Source organism: Panulirus ornatus, chromosome 38 (assembly GCF_036320965.1).
Source record: "Panulirus ornatus isolate Po-2019 chromosome 38, ASM3632096v1, whole genome shotgun sequence".
NCBI lineage: Eukaryota > Metazoa > Arthropoda > Malacostraca > Decapoda > Palinuridae > Panulirus > Panulirus ornatus.
In genome coordinates, this window is record NC_092261.1 from 304,602 (window position 1) to 329,178 (window position 24,577).

General features: G+C 42.0%; 1 protein-coding gene across 3 annotated transcripts in view; it reads right to left on the reverse strand.

The window, feature by feature from the left end:
• Pop2 (CCR4-NOT transcription complex subunit Pop2) overlaps positions 1-24,577 on the reverse strand; it is an 89,801-nt gene that overhangs the window by 26,976 nt on the left and 38,248 nt on the right. For all 3 annotated transcript variants that reach the window (XM_071684302.1, XM_071684299.1, XM_071684300.1), the window contains one exon: positions 20,909-21,070. In XM_071684302.1, the coding sequence (XP_071540403.1) occupies positions 20,909-21,070 (162 nt within the window). The remainder of the gene's footprint in view (positions 1-20,908; positions 21,071-24,577) is intronic.

Below are 24,577 nucleotides of genomic sequence, written 5' to 3' on the forward strand. Positions count from 1 at the left end.
CAAGGTGGTGTGCAAAGTGAGAGGGTTAGGGAGAATCATTTGGTAAACAAAGAAGAGGTAGTAAAAGCTTTGCGGAAGATGAAAGCCAGCAAGGCAGTGGGTTTGGATGGTATTGCAGTGGAATTTATTTAAAAAGGGGGCTGACTGTATTGTTGACTGGTTGGTAAGGATATCTAATGTATGTATGACTCATGGTGAGGTACCTGAGGACTGGAGGAATGCTTGCATAGTGCCATTGTACAAAGGCAAAGGGGATAAGAGTGCTCAAATTACAGAGGTATAAGTTTGTTGAGTATTCCTGGGGAATTATATGGGAGGGTATTGATTGTTTAATTTGTTTATGGATGGGGTTGTTAGGGAGGTGAATGCAAGAGTTTTGGAAAAAGGGGCGAGTATGTAGTCTGTTGTTTATGAGAGGGCTTGGGAAGTGAGTCAGTTGTTGTTCGCTGATGATACAGTGCTGGTGGTTGATACGGATGAGAAACTGCAGAAGCTGGGGACTGAGTTTGGTAAAGTGTGTGAAAGAAGAAAGCTGAGAGTAAATGTGAATAAGAACAAGGTTATTAGGTACAATAGGGTTGAGGGACAAGTCAATTGGGAGGTAAGTTTGAATGGAGAAAAACTGGAGGAAGTGAAGTGTTTTAGATATCTTGGAGTGGATTTGGCAGCGGATGGAACCATGGAAGTGGAAGTGAATCATAGGGTGTGGGAGGGGGTGAAAGTTCTGGAGGCGTTGAAAAATGTGTGGAAGTCGAGAACATTATCTTAGGAAGCAAAAATGGGTATGTTTGGAGGAATAGTGGTTCCAACAATGTTATATGGTTGTGAGACGTGGGCTATAAATAGAGTTGTGCGGAGGAGGGTGGATGTGCTGGAAATGAGATGTTTGAGAACAAAATGTGGTGTGAAGTGGTTTGATCGTGTAAGTAATGAAAGGGGAAAATAGATGTGTGGTGATAAAAAGAGTGTGGTTGAGAGAGCAGAAGAGGGTGTTTTGAAATGGTTTGGTCACATGGAGAGAATGTGTGAGGAAAGATTGACAAAGAGGATATATGTGTCAGAGGTGGAGGGAACGAGGAGAAGAGGGAGACCAAATTGGAGGTGGAATGGTATAGGAGGTGGTATACCACATCCATCCAATTCACTCTATTCCTTGCCCTCCTTTCACCCTCCTGCATGTTCAGGCCCCGATCACACAAAATCTTTTTCACTCCATCTTTCCACCTCCAATTTGGTCTCCCACTTCTCCTCATTCCCTCCACCTCCGACACATATATCCTCTTGGTCAATCTTTCCTCACTCATTCTCTCCATGTGCCCAAACCATTTCAAAACACCCTCTTCTGCTCTTTCAACAACGCTCTTTTTATTTCCACACATCTCTCTTACCCTTACGTTACTTACTCGATCAAACCACCTCACACCACACATTGTCCTCAAACATCTCATTTCCAGCACATCCATCCTCCTGCGTACAACTCTATCCATAGCCCAAGCCTCGCAACCATACAACATTGTTGGAACCACTATTCTTTCAAACATACCCATTTTTGCTTTCCGAGATAATGTTCTCGACTTCCACACATTCTTCAAGGCTCCCAGGATTTTCGCCCCCTCCCCCACCCTATGATCCACTTCCGCTTTCATGGTTCCATCCGCTGCCAGATCCACTCCCAGATATCTAAAACACTTTACTTCCTCCAGTTTTTCTCCATTCAAACTTACCTCCCAATTGACTTGACCCTCAACCCTACTGTACCTAATAACCTTGCTCTTATTCACATTTACTCTTAACTTTCTTCTTTCACACACTTTACCAAACTCAGTCACCAGCTTCTGCAGTTTCTCACATGAATCAGCCACCAGCGCTGTATCATCAGCGAACAACAACTGACTCACTTCCCAAGCTCTCTCATCCACAACAGACTTCATACTTGCCCCTCTTTCCAAAACTCTTGCATTCACCTCCCTAACAACCCAATCCATAAACAAATTAAACAACCATGGAGACATCACACACCCCTGCCGCAAACCTACATTCACTGAGAACCAATCACTTTCCTCTCTTCCTACACGTACACATGCCTTACATTCTCGATAAAAACTTTTCACTGCTTCTAACAACTTGCCTCCCACACCATATATTCTTAATACCTTCCACAGAGCATCTCTATCAACTCTATCATATGCCTTCTCCAGATCCATAAATGCTACATACAAATCCATTTGCTTTTCTAAGTATTTCTCACATATATTTTTCACAGCAAACACCTGATCCACACATCCTCTACCACTTCTGAAACCACACTGCTCTTCCCCAATCTGATGCTCTGTACATGCCTTCACCCTCTCAATCAATACCCTCCCATATAATTTACCAGGAATACTCAACAAACTTATACCTCTGTAATTTGAGCACTCACTCTTATCCCCTTTGCCTTTGTACAATGGCACTATGCACGCATTCCGCCAATCCTCAGGCACCTCACCATGAGTCATACATACATTAAATAACCTTACCAACCAGTCAATAATACAGTCACACCTTTTTTAATAAATTCCACTGCAAAACCATCCAAACCTGCTGCCTTGCCAGCTTTCATCTTCCGCAAAGCTCTTACTACCTCTTCTCTGTTTACCAAATCATTTTCCCTAACCCTCTCACTTTGCACACCACCTCGACCAAAACACCCTATATCTGCCACTCTATCATCAAACACATTCAACAAACCTTCAAAATACTCACTCCATCTCCTTCTCACATCACCACTACTTGTTATCACCTCCCCATTTGCGCCCTTCACTGAACTTCCCATTTGCTCCCTTGTCTTACGCACTTTATTTACCTCCTTCCAGAACATCTTTTTATTCTCCCTAAAATTTAATGACTCTCTCACCCCAACTCTCATTTGCCCTCTTTTTCACCCTTTGCACCTTTCTCTTGACCTCCTGTCTCTTTCTTTTATACATCTCCCACTCAATTGCATTTTTTCCCTGCAAAAATCATCCAAATGCCTCTCTCTTCTCTTTCACTAATAATCTTACTTCTTCATCCCACCACTCACTACCCTTTCTAATCAACCCACCTCCCACTCTTCTCATGCCACAAGCATCTTTTGCGCAATCCATCACTGATTCCCTAAATACATCCCATTCCTCCCCCACTCTCCTTACTTCCATTGTTCTCACCTTTTTCCATTCTGTACTCAGTCTCTCCTGGTACTTCCTCACACAAGTCTCCTTCCCAAGCTCACTTACTCTCACCACCCTCTTCACCCCAACATTCACTCTTCTTTTCTGAAAACCCATACAAATCTTCACCTTAGCCTCCACAAGATAATGATCTGACATCCCTCCAGTTGCACCTCTCAGCACATTAACTTCCAAAAGTCTCTCTTTCGCATGCCTGTGAATTAACATGTAATCCAATAACGCTCTCTGGCCATCTCTCCTACTTACATACGTATACTTATGTATATCTTGCTTTTTAAACCAGGTATTCCCAATCACCAGTCCTTTTTCAGCACATAAATCTACAAGCTCTTCACCATTTCCATTTACAACACTGAACACCCCATGTATACCAATTATTCCCTCAACTGCCACATTACTCACCTTTGCATTCAAATCACCCATCACTATAACCCTGTCTCGTGCATTAAAACCACTAACACACTCATTCAGCTGCTCCCAAAACACTTGCCTCTCATGATCTTTCTTCTCATGCCCAGGTGCATATGCACCAATAATCACCCATCTCTCTCCATCCACTTTCAGTTTTACCCATATTAATCGAGAATTTACTTTCTTACATTCTATCACATACTCCCACAACTCCTGTTTCAGGAGTACTGCTACTCCTTCCCTTGCTCTTGTCCTCTCACTAACCCCTGACTTTACTCCCAAGACATTCCCAAACCAAACTCTGTGGAAGGTACTAAGAATATATGGTGTGGGATGCAAGTTGTTAGAAGCAGTGAAAAGTTTTTATCGAGGATGTAAGGCATGTGTACGTGTAGGAAGAGAGGAAAGTGATTGGTTCTCAGTGAATGTAGGTTTGCGGCAGGGGTGTGTGATGTCTCCATGGTTGTTTAATTTGTTTATGGATGGGGTTGTTAGGGAGGTGAATGCAAGAGTTTTGGAAAGAGGAGCAAGTATGCAGCCTGTTGGGGATGAGAGAGCTTGGGAAGTGAGTCAGTTGTTGTTTCGCTGATGATACAGCGCTGGTGGCTGATTCATGTGAGAAACTGCAGAAGTGGTGACTGAGTTTGGTAAAGTGTGTGAAAGAAGAAAGTTAGAGTAAATGTGAATAAGAGCAAGGTTATTAGGTACAGTAGGATGAGGTCAAGTCAATTGGGAGGTGAGTTTGAATGGAGAAAAAACTGGAGGAAGTGAAGTGTTTTAGATATCTGGGAGTGGATCTGGCAGCGGATGGAACCATGGAAGCGGAAGTGGATCATAGGAGGGGGAGGGGCGAAAATTCTGGGAGCCTTGAAGAATGTGTGGAAGTCAAGAACATTATCTCGGAAAGCAAAAATGGGTATGTTTGAAGGAATAGTGGTTCCAACAATGTTGTATGGTTGCGAGGCGTGGGCTATGGATAGAGTTGTCGAGGAGGATGGATGTGCTGGAAATGAGATGTTTGAGGACAATGTGTGGAGTGAGGTGGTTTGATCAAGTAAGTAACTGAAAGGGTAAGAGAGATGTGTGGTAATAAAAAGAGTGTGGTTGAGAGAGCAGAAGAGGGTGTATTGAAATGGTTTGGTCACATGAAGAGAATGAGTGAGGAAAGATTGACAAAGAGGATATATGCATCAGAGGTAGAGGGAATGAGGAGAAGTGGGAGACCAAATTGGAGGTGGAAGGATGGAGTAAAAAATATTTTGAGCGATCGGGGCCTGAACATGCAGGAGGGTGAAAGGTGTGCATGTGGTATACCAGGGTCAACGTGCTGTCAATGGATTGAACCAGGACATGTGAAGCTTCTGGGGTAAACCATGGAAAGTTTTGTGGGGCTTGGATGTGGAAAGGGAGCTGTGGTTTCGGTGCACTGTACATGACAGCTAGAGAATGAGTGTGGACGAATGTGGGCATTGATGTCTTTTCATAGCGCTAACTCGCGTGGGTGTGAGATGAAAGTGTTGTCATTTCATGTGTGGTGGGGTGGCAATGGGAATGAATAAAGGCAGCAAGTATGAATTATGTACATGTGTATATATGTATATGTCTGTGTATGTATATACATGTGTATGTGAGTGGGTTGGGCCGTTCTTTCGTCTGTTTCCTAGCGTTACCTCACTAACGCGGGAGACAGCGACAAAGCAAAATAAATATAATAAATATATATATATGTGAGAGTAAGTGAGCTTGGGAAGGAGACTTGTGTGAGGAAGTACCAGGAGAGACTGAGTATAGAATGGAAAAAGGTGAGAACAAAGGACGTAAGGGGAGTGGAGGAGGAATGGGATGTATTTAGGGAAGCAGTGACGGCTCGCCCAAAAGATGCTTGTGGCATGAGAAGCTTGGGAGGTGAGCAGATTAGAACGGGTAGTGAGTGGTGGGATGAAGAAGTAAGATTATTAGTGAAAGAGAGGAGAGAGGCATTTGGACGAGTTTTGCAGGGAAATAGTTCAAATGATTGGGAGATGTATAAAAGAGAGGCAGGAGGTCAAGAGAAAGGTGCAAGAGGTGAAAAAGAGGGCAAATGAGAGTTGGGGTGAGAGAGTATCATTAAATTTTTGGGAGAATAAAAAGATGTTTTGGAAGGAGGTAGATAAAGTGCATAAGACAAGAGAACAAATGGGAACATCAGTGAAGGGTGCAAATGGGGAGGTGAAAACAAGTAGCGGTGATATGAAAGGAGATGAAGTGAGTATTTTGAAGGTTTGTTGAATGTGTTTGATAATAGAGTGGCAGATATAGGGTGTTTTGGTCAAGGTGGTGTGCAAAGTGAGAGGGTTAGGGAGAATCATTTGGTAAACAAAGAAGAGGTAGTAAAAGCTTTGCGGAAGATGAAAGCCAGCAAGGCAGTGGGTTTGGATGGTATTGCAGTGGAATTTATTTAAAAAGGGGGCTGACTGTATTGTTGACTGGTTGGTAAGGATATCTAATGTATGTATGACTCATGGTGAGGTACCTGAGGACTGGAGGAATGCTTGCATAGTGCCATTGTACAAAGGCAAAGGGGATAAGAGTGCTCAAATTACAGAGGTATAAGTTTGTTGAGTATTCCTGGGGAATTATATGGGAGGGTATTGATTGTTTAATTTGTTTATGGATGGGGTTGTTAGGGAGGTGAATGCAAGAGTTTTGGAAAAAGGGGCGAGTATGTAGTCTGTTGTTTATGAGAGGGCTTGGGAAGTGAGTCAGTTGTTGTTCGCTGATGATACAGTGCTGGTGGTTGATACGGATGAGAAACTGCAGAAGCTGGGGACTGAGTTTGGTAAAGTGTGTGAAAGAAGAAAGCTGAGAGTAAATGTGAATAAGAACAAGGTTATTAGGTACAATAGGGTTGAGGGACAAGTCAATTGGGAGGTAAGTTTGAATGGAGAAAAACTGGAGGAAGTGAAGTGTTTTAGATATCTTGGAGTGGATTTGGCAGCGGATGGAACCATGGAAGTGGAAGTGAATCATAGGGTGTGGGAGGGGGTGAAAGTTCTGGAGGTGTTGAAAAATGTGTGGAAGTCGAGAACATTATCTTAGGAAGCAAAAATGGGTATGTTTGGAGGAATAGTGGTTCCAACAATGTTATATGGTTGTGAGACGTGGGCTATAAATAGAGTTGTGCGGAGGAGGGTGGATGTGCTGGAAATGAGATGTTTGAGAACAAAATGTGGTGTGAAGTGGTTTGATCGTGTAAGTAATGAAAGGGGAAAATAGATGTGTGGTGATAAAAAGAGTGTGGTTGAGAGAGCAGAAGAGGGTGTTTTGAAATGGTTTGGTCACATGGAGAGAATGTGTGAGGAAAGATTGACAAAGAGGATATATGTGTCAGAGGTGGAGGGAACGAGGAGAAGAGGGAGACCAAATTGGAGGTGGAATGGTATAGGAGGTGGTATACCACATCCATCCAATTCACTCTATTCCTTGCCCTCCTTTCACCCTCCTGCATGTTCAGGCCCCGATCACACAAAATCTTTTTCACTCCATCTTTCCACCTCCAATTTGGTCTCCCACTTCTCCTCATTCCCTCCACCTCCGACACATATATCCTCTTGGTCAATCTTTCCTCACTCATTCTCTCCATGTGCCCAAACCATTTCAAAACACCCTCTTCTGCTCTTTCAACAACGCTCTTTTTATTTCCACACATCTCTCTTACCCTTACGTTACTTACTCGATCAAACCACCTCACACCACACATTGTCCTCAAACATCTCATTTCCAGCACATCCATCCTCCTGCGCACAACTCTATCCATAGCCCAAGCCTCGCAACCATACAACATTGTTGGAACCACTATTCTTTCAAACATACCCATTTTTGCTTTCCGAGATAATGTTCTCGACTTCCACACATTCTTCAAGGCTCCCAGGATTTTCGCCCCCTCCCCCACCCTATGATCCACTTCCGCTTTCATGGTTCCATCCGCTGCCAGATCCACTCCCAGATATCTAAAACACTTTACTTCCTCCAGTTTTTCTCCATTCAAATTTACCTCCCAATTGACTTGACCCTCAACCCTACTGTACCTAATAACCTTGCTCTTATTCACATTTACCCTTAACTTTCTTCTTTCACACACTTTACCAAACTCAGTCACCAGCTTCTGCAGTTTCTCACATGAATCAGCCACCAGCGCTGTATCATCAGCGAACAACAACTGACTCACTTCCCAAGCTCTCTCATCCACAACAGACTTCATACTTGCCCCTCTTTCCAAAACTCTTGCATTCACCTCCCTAACAACCCAATCCATAAACAAATTAAACAACCATGGAGACATCACACACCCCTGCCGCAAACCTACATTCACTGAGAACCAATCACTTTCCTCTCTTCCTACACGTACACATGCCTTACATTCTCGATAAAAACTTTTCACTGCTTCTAACAACTTGCCTCCCACACCATATATTCTTAATACCTTCCACAGAGCATCTCTATCAACTCTATCATATGCCTTCTCCAGATCCATAAATGCTACATACAAATCCATTTGCTTTTCTAAGTATTTCTCACATATATTTTTCACAGCAAACACCTGATCCACACATCCTCTACCACTTCTGAAACCACACTGCTCTTCCCCAATCTGATGCTCTGTACATGCCTTCACCCTCTCAATCAATACCCTCCCATATAATTTACCAGGAATACTCAACAAACTTATACCTCTGTAATTTGAGCACTCACTCTTATCCCCTTTGCCTTTGTACAATGGCACTATGCACGCATTCCGCCAATCCTCAGGCACCTCACCATGAGTCATACATACATTAAATAACCTTACCAACCAGTCAATAATACAGTCACACCTTTTTTAATAAATTCCACTGCAAAACCATCCAAACCTGCTGCCTTGCCAGCTTTCATCTTCCGCAAAGCTCTTACTACCTCTTCTCTGTTTACCAAATCATTTTCCCTAACCCTCTCACTTTGCACACCACCTCGACCAAAACACCCTATATCTGCCACTCTATCATCAAACACATTCAACAAACCTTCAAAATACTCACTCCATCTCCTTCTCACATCACCACTACTTGTTATCACCTCCCCATTTGCGCCCTTCACTGAAGTTCCCATTTGCTCCCTTGTCTTACGCACTTTATTTACCTCCTTCCAGAACATCTTTTTATTCTCCCTAAAATTTAATGACTCTCTCACCCCAACTCTCATTTGCCCTCTTTTTCACCCTTTGCACCTTTCTCTTGACCTCCTGTCTCTTTCTTTTATACATCTCCCACTCAATTGCATTTTTTCCCTGCAAAAATCATCCAAATGCCTCTCTCTTCTCTTTCACTAATAATCTTACTTCTTCATCCCACCACTCACTACCCTTTCTAATCAACCCACCTCCCACTCTTCTCATGCCACAAGCATCTTTTGCGCAATCCATCACTGATTCCCTAAATACATCCCATTCCTCCCCCACTCTCCTTACTTCCATTGTTCTCACCTTTTTCCATTCTGTACTCAGTCTCTCCTGGTACTTCCTCACACAAGTCTCCTTCCCAAGCTCACTTACTCTCACCACCCTCTTCACCCCAACATTCACTCTTCTTTTCTGAAAACCCATACAAATCTTCACCTTAGCCTCCACAAGATAATGATCTGACATCCCTCCAGTTGCACCTCTCAGCACATTAACTTCCAAAAGTCTCTCTTTCGCATGCCTGTGAATTAACATGTAATCCAATAACGCTCTCTGGCCATCTCTCCTACTTACATACGTATACTTATGTATATCTTGCTTTTTAAACCAGGTATTCCCAATCACCAGTCCTTTTTCAGCACATAAATCTACAAGCTCTTCACCATTTCCATTTACAACACTGAACACCCCATGTATACCAATTATTCCCTCAACTGCCACATTACTCACCTTTGCATTCAAATCACCCATCACTATAACCCTGTCTCGTGCATTAAAACCACTAACACACTCATTCAGCTGCTCCCAAAACACTTGCCTCTCATGATCTTTCTTCTCATGCCCAGGTGCATATGCACCAATAATCACCCATCTCTCTCCATCCACTTTCAGTTTTACCCATATTAATCGAGAATTTACTTTCTTACATTCTATCACATACTCCCACAACTCCTGTTTCAGGAGTACTGCTACTCCTTCCCTTGCTCTTGTCCTCTCACTAACCCCTGACTTTACTCCCAAGACATTCCCAAACCAAACTCTGTGGAAGGTACTAAGAATATATGGTGTGGGATGCAAGTTGTTAGAAGCAGTGAAAAGTTTTTATCGAGGATGTAAGGCATGTGTACGTGTAGGAAGAGAGGAAAGTGATTGGTTCTCAGTGAATGTAGGTTTGCGGCAGGGGTGTGTGATGTCTCCATGGTTGTTTAATTTGTTTATGGATGGGGTTGTTAGGGAGGTGAATGCAAGAGTTTTGGAAAGAGGAGCAAGTATGCAGCCTGTTGGGGATGAGAGAGCTTGGGAAGTGAGTCAGTTGTTGTTCGCTGATGATACAGCGCTGGTGGCTGATTCATGTGAGAAACTGCAGAAGCTGGTGACTGAGTTTGGTAAAGTGTGTGAAAGAAGAAAGTTAAGAGTAAATGTGAATAAGAGCAAGGTTATTAGGTACAGTAGGATTGAGGGTCAAGTCAATTGGGAGGTGAGTTTGAATGGAGAAAAACTGGAGGAAGTGAAGTGTTTTAGATATCTGGGAGTGGATCTGGCAGCGGATGGAACCATGGAAGCGGAAGTGGATCATAGGGAGGGGGAGGGGGCGAAAATTCTGGGAGCCTTGAAGAATGTGTGGAAGTCAAGAACATTATCTCGGAAAGCAAAAATGGGTATGTTTGAAGGAATAGTGGTTCCAACAATGTTGTATGGTTGCGAGGCGTGGGCTATGGATAGAGTTGTGCGCAGGAGGATGGATGTGCTGGAAATGAGATGTTTGAGGACAATGTGTGGTGTGAGGTGGTTTGATCAAGTAAGTAACGTAAGGGTAAGAGAGATGTGTGGAAATAAAAAGAGCGTGGTTGAGAGAGCAGAAGAGGGTGTTTTGAAATGGTTTGGGCACATGGAGAGAAGGAGTGAGGAAAGATTGACCAAGAGGATATATGTGTCGGAGGTGGAGGGAACGAGGAGAAGAGGGAGGCCAAATTGGAGGTGGAAAGATGGAGTGAAAAGGATTTTGTGTGATCGGGGCCTGAACATGCAGGAGGGTGAAAGGAGGGCAAGGAATAGAGTGAATTGGAGCGATGTGGTATACTGGGGTTGACGTGCTGTCAGTGGATTGAATCAGGGCATGTGAAGCGTCTGGGGTAAACCATGGAAAGCTGTGTAGGTATGTATATTTGCGTGTGTGGACGTATGTATATACATGTGTATGGGGGTGGGTTGGGCCATTTCTTTCGTCTGTTTCCTTGCGCTACCTCGCAAACGCGGGAGACAGTGACAAAAAAAAAAAAAAAAAAAAAAGTATATATGTATATGTCTGTGTATGTGTAATGTGTAATGCACCGAAACCACAGCTCCCTTTCCACATCCAGGCCCCACACACCTTTCCATGGTTTACCCCAGATGCTTCACATGACCTGGTTCAGCCCACTGACAGCAAGTTGACCCTGGTATACCACATCGTTCCAATTCACTCTATTCCTTGCACGCCTTTCACCTTCCTTTATGTTCAGGCCCCGATCGCTTAAAATATTTTTACTCCATCCTCCCACCTCCAATTTGGTCTCCTGCTTCTCCTTCTTCCCTTCACCTCTGACGTATATCCTCTTTGTCAATCTTTCTTCACTCATTCTCTCCATGTGTCCAAACCTTTTCAACACACCTTCTTCTGCTCTCTCAACCACACTCTTTTTATAACCACACATCTCTCTTACCCTTTCATTACTTACTCGATTAAACCACGTTACACCACATACTGTCCTCAAACATTTCATTTCTAACATATCTACCCTCCTCCGGAAAACCCTACCTATAGCCCATGCCTTGCAACCATATAACATTGTTGGAACCACTATTCCTTCAAACACCCATTTTTGCTCTCTTAGATAACGTTCTCACCTTCCACACATTCTTCAATGCTCCCAGAACCTTTGCTCCTTCCCCCACCATGTGACTCCCTTCCGCTTCCTTGGTTCCATCCGCTGCTAAGTCCACACCCAGATATCTAAAACACTTCACTTCCTCCATTTTTTCTTCACTCAAACTTACCTCCGAAATAACTTGTCCCTCATCTCCATTGAACCAACCACTCAAATACACATATATATACATAAACACCCATACATGCACAGAAACATACATATACATATTAATGCATACATACATATACATACAGAAACATATACATATATACACATGTACATATTCATACTTGCTTACCTTCATCCATTCCTTGTGCCATCCTGCCCCACATGAAACAGCACTGCTACCCCCTGCTTCAGCAAGATAGCACCAGGAAAAAAAAAACACATTCATTCACACAGTCTCTAGCTCTCATGTGTAATGCACCACAATCACAACTCCCTATCCACATCTAGGCTCCACAGACCTTTCCATGGTTTACCCCAGATGCTAAGTCCACACCCAGATATCTAAAACACTTCACTTCCTCCATTTTTTCTTCACTCAAACTTACCTCCGAAATAACTTGTCCCTCATCTCCATTGAACCAACCACTCATATACACATATATATACATAAACACCCATACATGCACAGAAACATACATATACATATTAATGCATACATACATATACATACAGAAACATATACATATATACACATGTACATATTCATACTTGCTTACCTTCATCCATTCCTTGTGCCATCCTGCCCCACATGAAACAGCACTGCTACCCCCTGCTTCAGCAAGATAGCACCACGAAAAAAAAAACACATTCATTCACACAGTCTCTAGCTCTCATGTGTAATGCACCACAATCACAACTCCCTATCCACATCTAGGCTCCACAGACCTTTCCATGGTTTACCCCAGATGCTTCACATGCCCTGGTTCAGTCCATTGACAGCACGTCGACCCCGGTATACCACATCGTTCCATTTCACTCTAATCCTTGCATACCCCTCACCCAACTGCATGTTCAGGCCCCGAACACTATTTTCTCTTGCATCCTTCCACCTCCAATTTGGTCTCCAACTTCCTGTTCCCTCCACCTCTAACACATATAGTCTTCATCAATCTTTCCTCACTCATTTTCTCCATATGTCCAAACCACTTCAACACACCCTCTTCTGTTCTCTCAACCACACTCTTTTTAGTATCACACATCTCTCTTACCCCTTCATTACTTACTCGAACAAACCACCTCACACCACATATTGTCCTCAAACATCTCATTTCCAACACATCCACCCTCCTCCATACAACCCTATCTACAGCCCATGCCTCGCAACCATATAACATTGTTGGAACTACTATTCCTTCAAACATATCCATTTTTGCTCTCGAAGATAAGGTTCTCTCATTCCACACATTCTCCACTGCTCCCAAAATTTTTGCCCCCTCCCCCACCCTGTAACTCGCTTCAGCTTCCATGGTTCCATCTGATGCTAAGTCCACTCCCAGATATCTAAAACTTCACTTCCTCCACTTTTTCTCCATTCAAACTTACATTCCAATCAACTTGTCCCTCAAACCTAATGAACCTAATAACCTTGCTCTTATTCACATTTACTCTCAACTTGCTCCTTTCACACACTTTTCCAAATTCAGTCACCAGCTTGTGCAGTTCCTCACTCAAATCAGCTGCTAGAGCTGCATCATCGGCGAACAACAACTGACTCCCTTCCCAGGCCCTCTCATCCACAACAGACTGCATACTTGCCCCTCTCTCCAAAACTCTTGCACTTACCTCCCTAACCATTCCATCCATAAACAAATCAAACAACCATGGGGACATCACACACCCCTGCTGCAGACCGCCATTCATTGGGAACCAATCACTCTCCTCTCTTCCTACTCGTACACATGCCTTACATCCATGGCAAAAACTTTTCACTGCTTCTAGCAACTTACCTCCCATACCATATACTCTTAAGACCTTCCACAAAGCATCTCTATCAACTCTATCATATGTTTCTCCAGATCCATAAATGCTGAATACAAATCAATTAGTTTTTCTAAGTATTTCTCTCACACATCATTCAAAGCAAACACCTGATCCACACATCCTCTACCACTTTTGAAACCACACAGCTCTTTCCCAATCTGATGCTCTGTACATGCCTTCACCCTCTCAATCAATACCCTCCCATATAACTTCCTAGGAATACTCAACAAACTTATGCCTCTGTAGTTTGAACATTCACCTTTATCCCCTTTGCCTTTATACAATGGTACTACGCATGCATTCCATCAATCCTCAGGTACTTCACTATGGTCCATACATATACTGAATATCCTCACCAACCAATCAAGAACACAGTCACCTCCTTTTCTAAAAAGCTCCACTGCAATACCATCCAAACCCGCCGCCTTGCCAGATTTCATCTGCAAAGCTTTCACTACCTCTTTCTCTTAACCAAACCTTTCTCCCTGACCCTCTCCCTTTGCACAACAACCCGACCAAAACACCCTATATCTGCCACTCTATCATCAACCACATTCAACACATAAATTTGGGAGGATGTGTCTTCTTTGTCTGTTTCATGTTGCTGCTTCCCTAACGCAGGAAAAGGCAATAAGTACGGAAAACTATGCATCGGCACATATGTTCCTTCTGCTGCTTTTGAAGGATTTTCTAAAGGTTTTCCAAGCTACATTCATGTCATTTTCATTGATCATATCATCCTAGTATGTCTGTCAACATCGTGCGAAATCATCAAAATCTGACATTTAGAATCAGGTATTTTTTACCAAATGTAATGATTACCAGCATTACATGCAAAATTGAAGCTCAAAAGAAATTTGTTGGTGATTGCTTGTAACAAACTTTTCTTCAGCTTTAACATTATCAAAGAGATCCTCATTTGCAATTTTAACTAGATTTAATACTAAACTGTATTGGAAGGATGTAAAAGATGAGAATATATGGAATGAGGTGGACGTGCGAGTCGAAATGGAAATGTGAAAAGAAAGAAAGGTGAGTTGCTGAATCAAAATAAAGAAGTGAAAGGAAGCTGGAAAGAGTATTTTGAAGACTAGATGAATCTGGAAGAAGATGAGGCATGCAATGGTATGGAGGATGGAAGGAAAAGGATACAAGTGCATGAGCCTTCAGCAAGGAGGGATTGTGTTGTGGACAAGATGTAGTTTTGGGGCATCACACATGACAGCAGGGGAGCAGATGTGAGAGAATGTAGTCTTTCTTTGCCTATTCACAGTGCTACCTCACGAAAGCTGGAAATATCAATCAATTGTAAACTATGACCAAAAAATAAGTCTGTTATGTATACCAGGAAAAGTGCATGCGAGAGTGTTGATTGATAAAGCGATGACAGTGACTGAATACGGTATAAATGAGAAACAAGTGGTATTTAGGAAAAGTAGCAGAAGTGTGGATCAGATTTTTGCAGTGAGAATGACTGTGGTAAAGTATTTTTTTTTCATCATACTTAGTTGCTCTCTCCTGCATAAGCAAGGTAGCGCAAGTAAACAGACAAAAGAATGGCCCAACCCACCCACATACTCAAGTATATACATACACGCCCACACACACACATATACATACCTATACATTCCATCATATACAAACATATACATACACAGACGTATACAAATATACACATGTACATATTCATATTCCTGGGGATAGGGGAGAAAGAATACTTCCCACGCATTGCCTGCGTGTCATAGAAGGCAACTTAGGGGGACAGGAGCGGGGGGGCTAAAAACCCTCCCCTCCTTATATCTTAACTTTCTAAAAGGGGAAACAGAAGAAGGAGTCACACAGGGAGTGCTCATCCTTCTCAAAGGCTTAGACTGGGGTGTCTAAATGTGTGTGGATGTAACCAAGATGAGAAAAATGGAGAGATAAGTAGTACGTTTGAGGAAAGGAGCCTGAATGTTTTGGCTCTGAGTGAAACAAAGCTCAAGGGTAAAGGGGAAGAGTGGTTTGGAAATGTTTTGGGAGTAAAGTCAGGGGTTAGTGAGACAAGAGCAAAGGAAGGAGTTGCACTAGTCCTGAAACAGAAGTTGAAGAAGTATGTGTTAGAGTGTAAGAAAGAAAACTCTAGATTGATATGGGTAAAACTGGAAGTGGATTGAGAGAGATGGGTGATTATTGGTGCATATGCACCTGGGCATGAGAAGAAAGATCATAAGAGGCAAGCGTTTTGGGAGCAGCTGTGTGAGTATGTTGGTAGTTTTGATGCACGAGACCAGGTTATAGTGATGGGTGATTTGAATGCATAGGTGAGTAATGTGGCAGTTGAGGGAATAATTGGTGTACATGGGGTGTTCAGTGTTGTAAATGGAAATGGTCAAGAGTTTGTAGATTTATGTGCTGAAAAAGGACTGGTGATTGGGAATACCTGGTTTAAAAAGAGAGATATACATAAGTATATGTGTGTAAGTAGGAGAGATGGCCAGAGAGAATTACTGGATTATATGTTAATTGATAGTCGTAAAAAAAGAGACTTTTGGACGTTAATGTGCTGAGAGGTCCAACTGGAGGGATGTCTGATCATTATCTTGTGGAGGCGAAGGTGAAGATTTGTAAAGGTTTTCAGAAAAAAAGAGAAAATGTTGGGGTGCAGAGAGTGGTGAGAGTAAGTGAGCTTGGGAAGGAGACTTGTGTGAGGAAGTAACAGGAGCTTGGGAAGGAGACTTGTGTGAGGAAGTAACAGGAAAGAGTGAGTACAGAATGGAAAAAGGTGAGAGCAAAGGACATAAGGGGAGTGGGGGAGGAATGGGATGTATTTAGGAAAGAAGTGATGGCTTGCGCAAAAGATGCTTGTGGAATGAGAAGCGTGGGAGGTGGGCACATTAGAAATGGTAGTGAGTGGTGGGATGAAGAGGTAAGATTATTGGTGAAAGAGAAGAGAGAGGCATTTGGACGAGTTTTGGAAGGAAATAGTGCAAATGATTGGGAGATGTATCAAAGAATGAGGCAGGAGGTCAAGAGAAAGGTGCAAGAGGTGAAAAAAAGGGCAAATGAGAGTTGGGGTGAGAGAGTATCATTAACTTTTAGGGAGAATAAAAAGATGTTTTAGAAGGAGGTAAATAAAGTGCATAAGAGAACAAATGGGAACATCAGTGAAGGGGGCTAATGGGGAGGTAATAACAAGTAGTGGTGAGGAGAGAAGGAGATGGGGTGAGTACTTTGAAGGTTTGTTGAATGATAGATGACAGAGTGGCAGATATAGGGTGTTTTGGTCGAGGTGGTGTGTGAAATAAGAGGGTCAGGGAGAATGGTGTGGTAAACAGAGAAGAGGTAGTGAAAGCTTTGCAGAAGATGAAAGCCGGCAAGGCAGTAACACATGAAATAGCACCCCCCCCTCCTTCCAAGAGCATGCGAGGTAGCGCTAGGAAAAGACAACAAAGGCCTCATTCGTTCACACTCAGTCTCTAGCTGTCATGTAAATAATGCACCGAAACCACAGCTCCCTTTCCACATCCAGGCCCCACACAACTTTCCATGGTTTACCCCAGACGCTTCACATGCCCTGGTTCAATCCATTGACAGCACGTCGACCCCAGTATACCACATTGTTCCAATTCACTCTATTCCTTGCACGCCTTTCACCCTCCTGCATGTTCAGGCCCTAATCACTCAAAATCTTTATCACTCCATCTTTCCACCTCCAATTTGGTCTCCCACTTCTCCTCGTTCCCTCCACCTCTGACACATTTATCCTCTTGGTCAATCTTTCCTCACTCATTCTCTCCATGTGACCAAACTATTTCAAAACACCCTCTTCTGCTATCTCAACCACGCTCTTTTTATTTCCACACATCTCTCTTACCCTTACATTACTTACTCGATCAAACCATCTCACACCACATATTGTCCTCAAACATCTCATTTCCAGCACATCCACTGTCTTCCGCACAACTCTATCCATAGCCCACGCCTCGCAGCCATACAACATTGTTGGAACCACTATTCCTTCAAACATACCCATTTTTGCTTTCCGAGATAATGTTCTCAACTTCCAAAAATTCTTCAAGGCTCCCAGAATTTTTCCCCCCTCCCCCACCGTATGATTCACTTCCGATACCATGGTTCCATCCACTGCCAAATCCACTCCCAGATATCTAAAACACTTCACTTCCTCCAGTTTTTCTCCATTCAAACTTACCTGGGCATGAGAAGAAAGATCATGAGAGGCATACATACACATGTATATTTTCATCCTTGCTGCCTTCTTCCATTCCTACTGCCATCCCACCACACAGGAAATAGCCCCCAACCCCTTACAGCAAGGTAGTGCCAGGAAGACAAAAAAAAAAAAAAAAGCTACATTCACTCACACTCAATCTCTAGCTGTCATGTGTAATGCACCAAAACCACAGAGATTATACATAATCGCTGTTTTCCACGTCAGTGAGATAGCGCAACTACTCATATACATGTATAAATATATGTAAACACCCTCGATAAAAACTTTTCACTGCTTCTAACAACTTGCCTCCCAATTAATACCTTCCACAGAGCATCTCAATCAACTCTATCATATGCCTTCTCCAGATCCATAAATACTACATACAGGAAAGTGATTGGTTCTCAGTGAATGTCAGCTTGTGGCAGGGGTGTGTGATGTCTCCATGGTTGTTTAATTTGTTTATGGATGGGGTTGTTAGGGAGGTGAATGAAAGAGTTTTGGAGAGAGGGGCAAGTATGCAGTCTGTTGTGGATGAGAAAGCTTGGGAAGTGAGTCAGTTGTTGTTCGTTGATGATACAGTGCTGGTGGCTGATTTGGGTGAGAAACTGCAGAAGTTGGTGACCAAGTGTGGTAAAGTGTGTGAAAGAAGAAAGCTGAGAGTAAATGTGAATAAGAGCAAGGTTATTAGGTACAGTAGGATTGAGGGACAAGTCAATTGGGAGGTAAGTTTGAATGGAGAAAAACTGGAGGAAGTGAAGTGTTTTAGATATCTGGGAGTGGATTTTTGGCAGCAGATGGAACCATGGAAGCGGAAGTGAGTCACAGGATGGGGGAGGGGGCGAAAGTTCTGGGAGCGTTGAAAAATGTGTGGAAGGTGAGAACATTATCTCGGAGAGCAAAAATGGGTATGTTTGAAAGAATAGTGGTCCCAACAACATTACATGGTTGTGAGGTGTGGGTTATAGATAGGGTTGTGTGGAGGAGGGTGGATGTGTTGGAAATGAGATGTTTGAGGACAATATGTGGTGTGAAGTGGTTTGATAGAGTGAGTAAGTAATGAAAGGGTAAGAGAGATGTGTGGTAGTAAAAAGAGTGTGGTTGAGAGAGCAGAAGAGGGTGTTTTGAAATGGTTTGGTCACATGGAGAGAATGAGAGGAAAGATTGACCAAGAGGATATATGTGTCAGAGGTGGAGGAAACGTGTAGAAGTGGGAGACCAAATTGGAGGTGGAAAGATGGAGTGAAAAAGATTTTGAGTGATCAGGGCCTGAACATGCAAAAGGGTGAAAGGCGTGCAAGGAATAGAGTGAATTGGAACAATGTGGCATACCGGGGTCAACGTGCTGTCAATGGACTGCAACAGGGTATGTGAAGCGTCTGGGGTAAACCATAGAAAGTTTTGTGGGGCCTGGAGGTGGAAAGGGAGCTGTGGTTTCGGTGCATTACACATGACAGCTAGAGACTGGGTGTGAACGAATGTGGCCTTTGTTGTCTTTTCCTAGCGCTACATAATGTGCATGCAGGGGGAGGGGGTTTTCATTTCATGTGTGGTGGGCTGGTGACAGGAATGAATAGAGGCAGCAAGTATGAATTATGTACATGTGTATATATGTATATGTCTGTGTATGTATATATATATATGTACACATTGAAATGCATAGGTATGTATATGTACGTGTGTGGTTGTATATGTATATACATGTGTATGTGGGTGGGTTGGGCCATTCTTTCATCTGTTTCCTTGCGCTACCTCGCTAATGTGGGGAACAGCGACAAAGTATAATGAAATAAATATAAATCCATAAACACCTACATAATACATATACATATCAACATATATATACACAGACATGTACATATATATACACATGTACATATTCATACTTGCTTACTTTCATCCATTCCTGTTGCTATCCCACCACACAAGAAATATTATCCCCCTCCTCCCCCCTTTCAGCAAGGTAGTGTCAAGAAAAGTCAAAAAAGGCCACATTTGTTCACACTTAGTCTCTAGCTGTCATGTGTAATGCATCAAAACCACAGCTCCCTGTCCACATCCAGGCCCCACAGACCTTTCCATGGTGTACTCCAGACACTTCACATAACACTGTAAGTAAAACAAAGAAATGGGATACTGCAGGAGACCTAGGTAGCACATCTATAATGCTGTGCATCCAAGTAATGTGCAAGCTTCAAGAAGCTTGTGGAAGGTGGGTCTCCTGACAAGACCCAGATGGTGGTTGCTGACTGACTAAAAGCTGGCTCAGTTCAGACAAGTATCAGCAGTAAATCCCTTTGAGTCATTCACATATGATAAGTGAAGGCTGCTGCCTTCCCACCATATATATTTGTAAACAGAGCCTTAGCAGATATATTTCGAAAACACATATATCTAAAATGCTTGTGAGACATTGCAAAGGAGAGAAAATTTATGGTTTATAAACTGATCAACAGTGGACATGAAAATCATACACCTTCAGGTCATTTCAATTTACATCATTCATACAAAACAGAGTACAGCTTCTCAAATTCAGGCTTAGCTGGTACTTTGCTCAGCACAACTTTTCTGATTCTGATTCAGCAAAAATAATCTAATAAGCAATGACATTCAGCTGAAATATACCAAATAAAACTGCATGGATAACAGTGCCACATTATCCATTTGTATTCCGGTTTAACAAATCCTGCATAATAAAAAAAATTTCCTATGCCAAGTATATGCTCAAAGTTTTTGCTTTTATTACACTATATACTAAATTCACAAACAATTCTTAACATCTCCGTGATTTCAGGAAAACAGGCAATGTCAATCATTTCAAATTCAGTGTTAAATGCACATAGTAGCAACTATACAATGCACATAATGAAATGAAATGAAACAAATTTAAACAGGCCAAAGAGAACTTGCCACATATATGCACAGCAACTGGATGAGATCTCTGACAGTCTGTATTTCCCTTAAACTTTTCATTGCTTACCTGTGGAAGGAGAGCATTTTGATATTGTCAAAAAGCACAATGCCAGATGTCATTAAAAGTTCAGCAAAGTTAACAGGCTCTATTCCATCTTCTTCATGTTTTTTGAATTGTAGTCCAGAATTCTGCAGCAGGTCTATACTATCTTGTGCATACATATCCTCCCTGAAGAAGTGTTATGCAGAATAGTTAGATTAATGAAAACTATGAAAAATACAATGGAAATAAAAAACATAATTGTGATGGTTATTGCAATGTAAGAGAAAGGAAACTATCATATCCATTATTTTTTGTATCAAAGCAGCATAGCACAAGCAAACATATTATCTACTGGCAAGATGGGGAGAAGGGAGAAAGAATTCTACTCATGAATTTCCTGCATGTCACAGAAAGCAACTAAGAGGTGTGGAAGCAAGGCCTGAAAATACTTAGAAAAAAGGGAAAGATCTGTATGTGGCATTTATGGATCTGGAAAACAGCATATGATAAGGTTGGAAGAGTTGACTTGAAGAAGGTTTTATGAATATGTGGTATGGAAGAAAGCTACTAGAACAGAGAAGTTTTTATCTAGTATAATTGTAACTCATGGGATGTAATAGAAACTTTGAAGTTAGTATATTAAAGGTGCTGGCCCCAATGTTTTCAGGATCAGTCCTGTATACCAAGAATGTGAAAAGCATCAGAAATTGTACTCATTCGAAAAAAAAGTCACAAAATTGTTATAATGATAATATTGACTGATGGCTTTATGATGTATTTTAATGAAATGTTTGGAACATGTTGTACTGAAGTTTTTGTATGATCAGGTTAAATAACATATGGATGTCTAACAATTTGCATGTTGAGAAAGATGCTGTATTAAAGATGCTACACAGTCCATTATTGAATTTGTACTTAAATTTCTGGAAAAGGGCAACTCTATATTTGTTAAACACTTGTAAAGCTTTTATTTGTTGGCTTCTTATGTGCCTTCAACACAATCCAGCCAAACAAACTGACAGAAAAACATATTTCTATGAATGTCAACTCATATCTTGTATTGTGGATTCATAATTTTGTTATGTAGACTTCAGTTTGTGAAATTTAAGGGTAAATATTCAGATTTGTTAATAACAAATCCAGGTATCCCCCAGATTGTGTGTAGTTACTACTGTTGTGCAATCTTTACACAAGTGATTGCAAATGTGTGCATCATTACTGTAAGCTTTTTTTTCAATTTGCAGATGAATTGCAGATGTAAATATAATGATTCTATGTATTGACAAAAATCAGTCAGTTTTATTAAATGAAGCAATAATAACTTTCTGGAAATCATTGCCAGCAAAACTAAAGAAATGCCTATTGATTTCAGTACAACATCATTAGTAAAGAAACATTTGGTTATAAACTCAGTATGCATTGAAAATATTCAAGGATATAAATTCAAGGATATAAATATCCCTGGGGATAGGGGAGAAAGAATACTTCCCACGCATTCCTCACATGTCGTAGAAGGCAACTAAAGGGAACGGGAGCGGGGGAGCGAGAAACCCTCCCCTCCTTGCATCTTAACTTTCTAAAAGGGGAAACAGAAGAAGTCACGCAGGGAGTGCTCATTTTCCTCGAAGGCTCAGAATGGGGTGTCTAAATGTGTGTGGATGCAACCAAGATGAGAAAAAAGGAGAGATAGGTAGTATGTTTGAGGAAAGGAACCTGGATGTTTTGGCTCTGAGTGAAACGAAGCTCAAGGGTAAAGGGGAAGAGTGGTTTGGAAATGTCTTGGGAGTAAAGTCAGGGGTTAGTGAGAGGACAAGAGCAAGGGAAGGAGTAGCACTACTCCTGAAACAGGAGTGGTGGGAATATGTTATAGAGTGTAAGAAACCGAATTCTAGATTGATATGGGTAAAACTGAAAGTGGATGGAGAGAGATGGGTGATTATTGGTGCATATGCACCTGGGCATGAGAAGAAAGATCATGAGGCAAGTGTTTTGGGAGCAGCTGAGTGAGTGTGTTAGTAGTTTTGATGCATGAGACAGGGTTATAGTGATAGGTGATTTAATGCAAAGGTGAGTAATGTGGCAGTTGAGGGAATAATTGGTGTACATGAGGTGTTCAGTGTTGTAAATGGAAATGGTCAAGAGCTTGTAGACTTATATGCTGAAAAAGGACTGGTGATAGGGAATACCTGGTTTAAAAAGAGAGATATACATAAGTATACATATGTAAGTAGGAGAGATGGCCAGAGAGCGTTATTGGATTATGTGTTAATTGATAGGCGCAAAAAAGAGAGACTTTTGGATGTTAATGCACTGAGAGGTGCAACTGGAGGGATATCTGATCATTATCTTGTGGAGGCGAAAGTGAAGATTTGTAGAGGTTTTCAGAAAAGAAGCGAGAATGTTGCGGTGAAAAGAGTGGTGAGAGTAAGTGAGCTTGGGAAGGAGACTTGTGTGAGGAAGTACCAGGAGAGACTGAGTATAGAATGGAAAAAGGTGAGAACAAAAGATGTAAGGGGAGTGGGGGAGGAATGGGATGTATTTAGGGAAGCAGTGATGGCTTGTGCAAAAGATGCTTGAGGCATGAGAAGCATGGGAGGTGGGCAGATTAGAAAGGGTAGTGAGTGGTGGGATAGAGAAGTAAGATTATTAGTGAAAGAGAAGAGAAAGGCTTTTGGACAATTTTTGCAGGGAAATAATGCAATTGAGTGGGAGATGTATAAAAGAAACAGGCAGGAGGTCAAGAGAAAGGTGCAAGAGGTGAAAAAGAGGGCAAATGAGAGTTGGGGTGAGAGAGAATCATTAAATTTTAGGGAGAATAAAAATGTTTTGGAAGGAGGTAAATAAAGTGCATAAGACAAGGGAACAAATGGGAACATCAGTGAAAGGGGCAAATGGGGAGGCGATAACAAGTAGTGGTGATGTGAGAAGGAGATGGAGTGAGTATTTTGAAGGTTTGTCGAATGTGTTTGATGATAAAGTGGCAGATATAGGGTGTTTTGGTCGAGGTGGTGTGCAATGTGAGAGGGTTAGGGAGAATGATTAGGTAAACAGAGAAGAGGTAGTAAAAGCTTTACGGAAGATGAAAGCCGGCAAGGCAGCGAGTTTGGATGGTATTGCAGTGGAATTTATTAAAAAAGTGGGTGACTGTATTGTTGACTGGTTGGTAAGATTATTTAATGTATGTATGACTCATGGTGAGGTGCCTGAGGATTGGTGGAATGTTCGCATAGTGCCATTGTACAAAGGCAAAGGTGATAAAAGTGAGTGCTCAAATTACAGAGGTATAAGTTTGTTGAATATTCCTGAGAAATTATTTGGGATGGTATTGATTGAGAGGGTCAAGGCATGTACAGAGCATCAAATTGGGGAAGAGCAGTGTGGTTTCACAAGTGGTAGAGGATGTGTGGATTAGGTGTTTGCTTTGAAGAATGTACGTGGGAATTACTTAGAAAAGCAAATGTATTTGTATGTAGCATTTATGGATCTGGAGAAGGCATATGATAGAGTTGATAGAGATGCTCTGTGGAAGGTATTAAGAATATATGGTGTGGGAGGAAAGTTGTTCGAAGCAGTGAAAAGTTTTTATCGAGGATGTAAGGCATGTGTACATGTAGGAAGAGAGGACATTGATTGGCTCTCAATGAATGTTGGTTTGCGCCAGGGGTGCGTGATGTCTCCATGGTTGTTTAATTT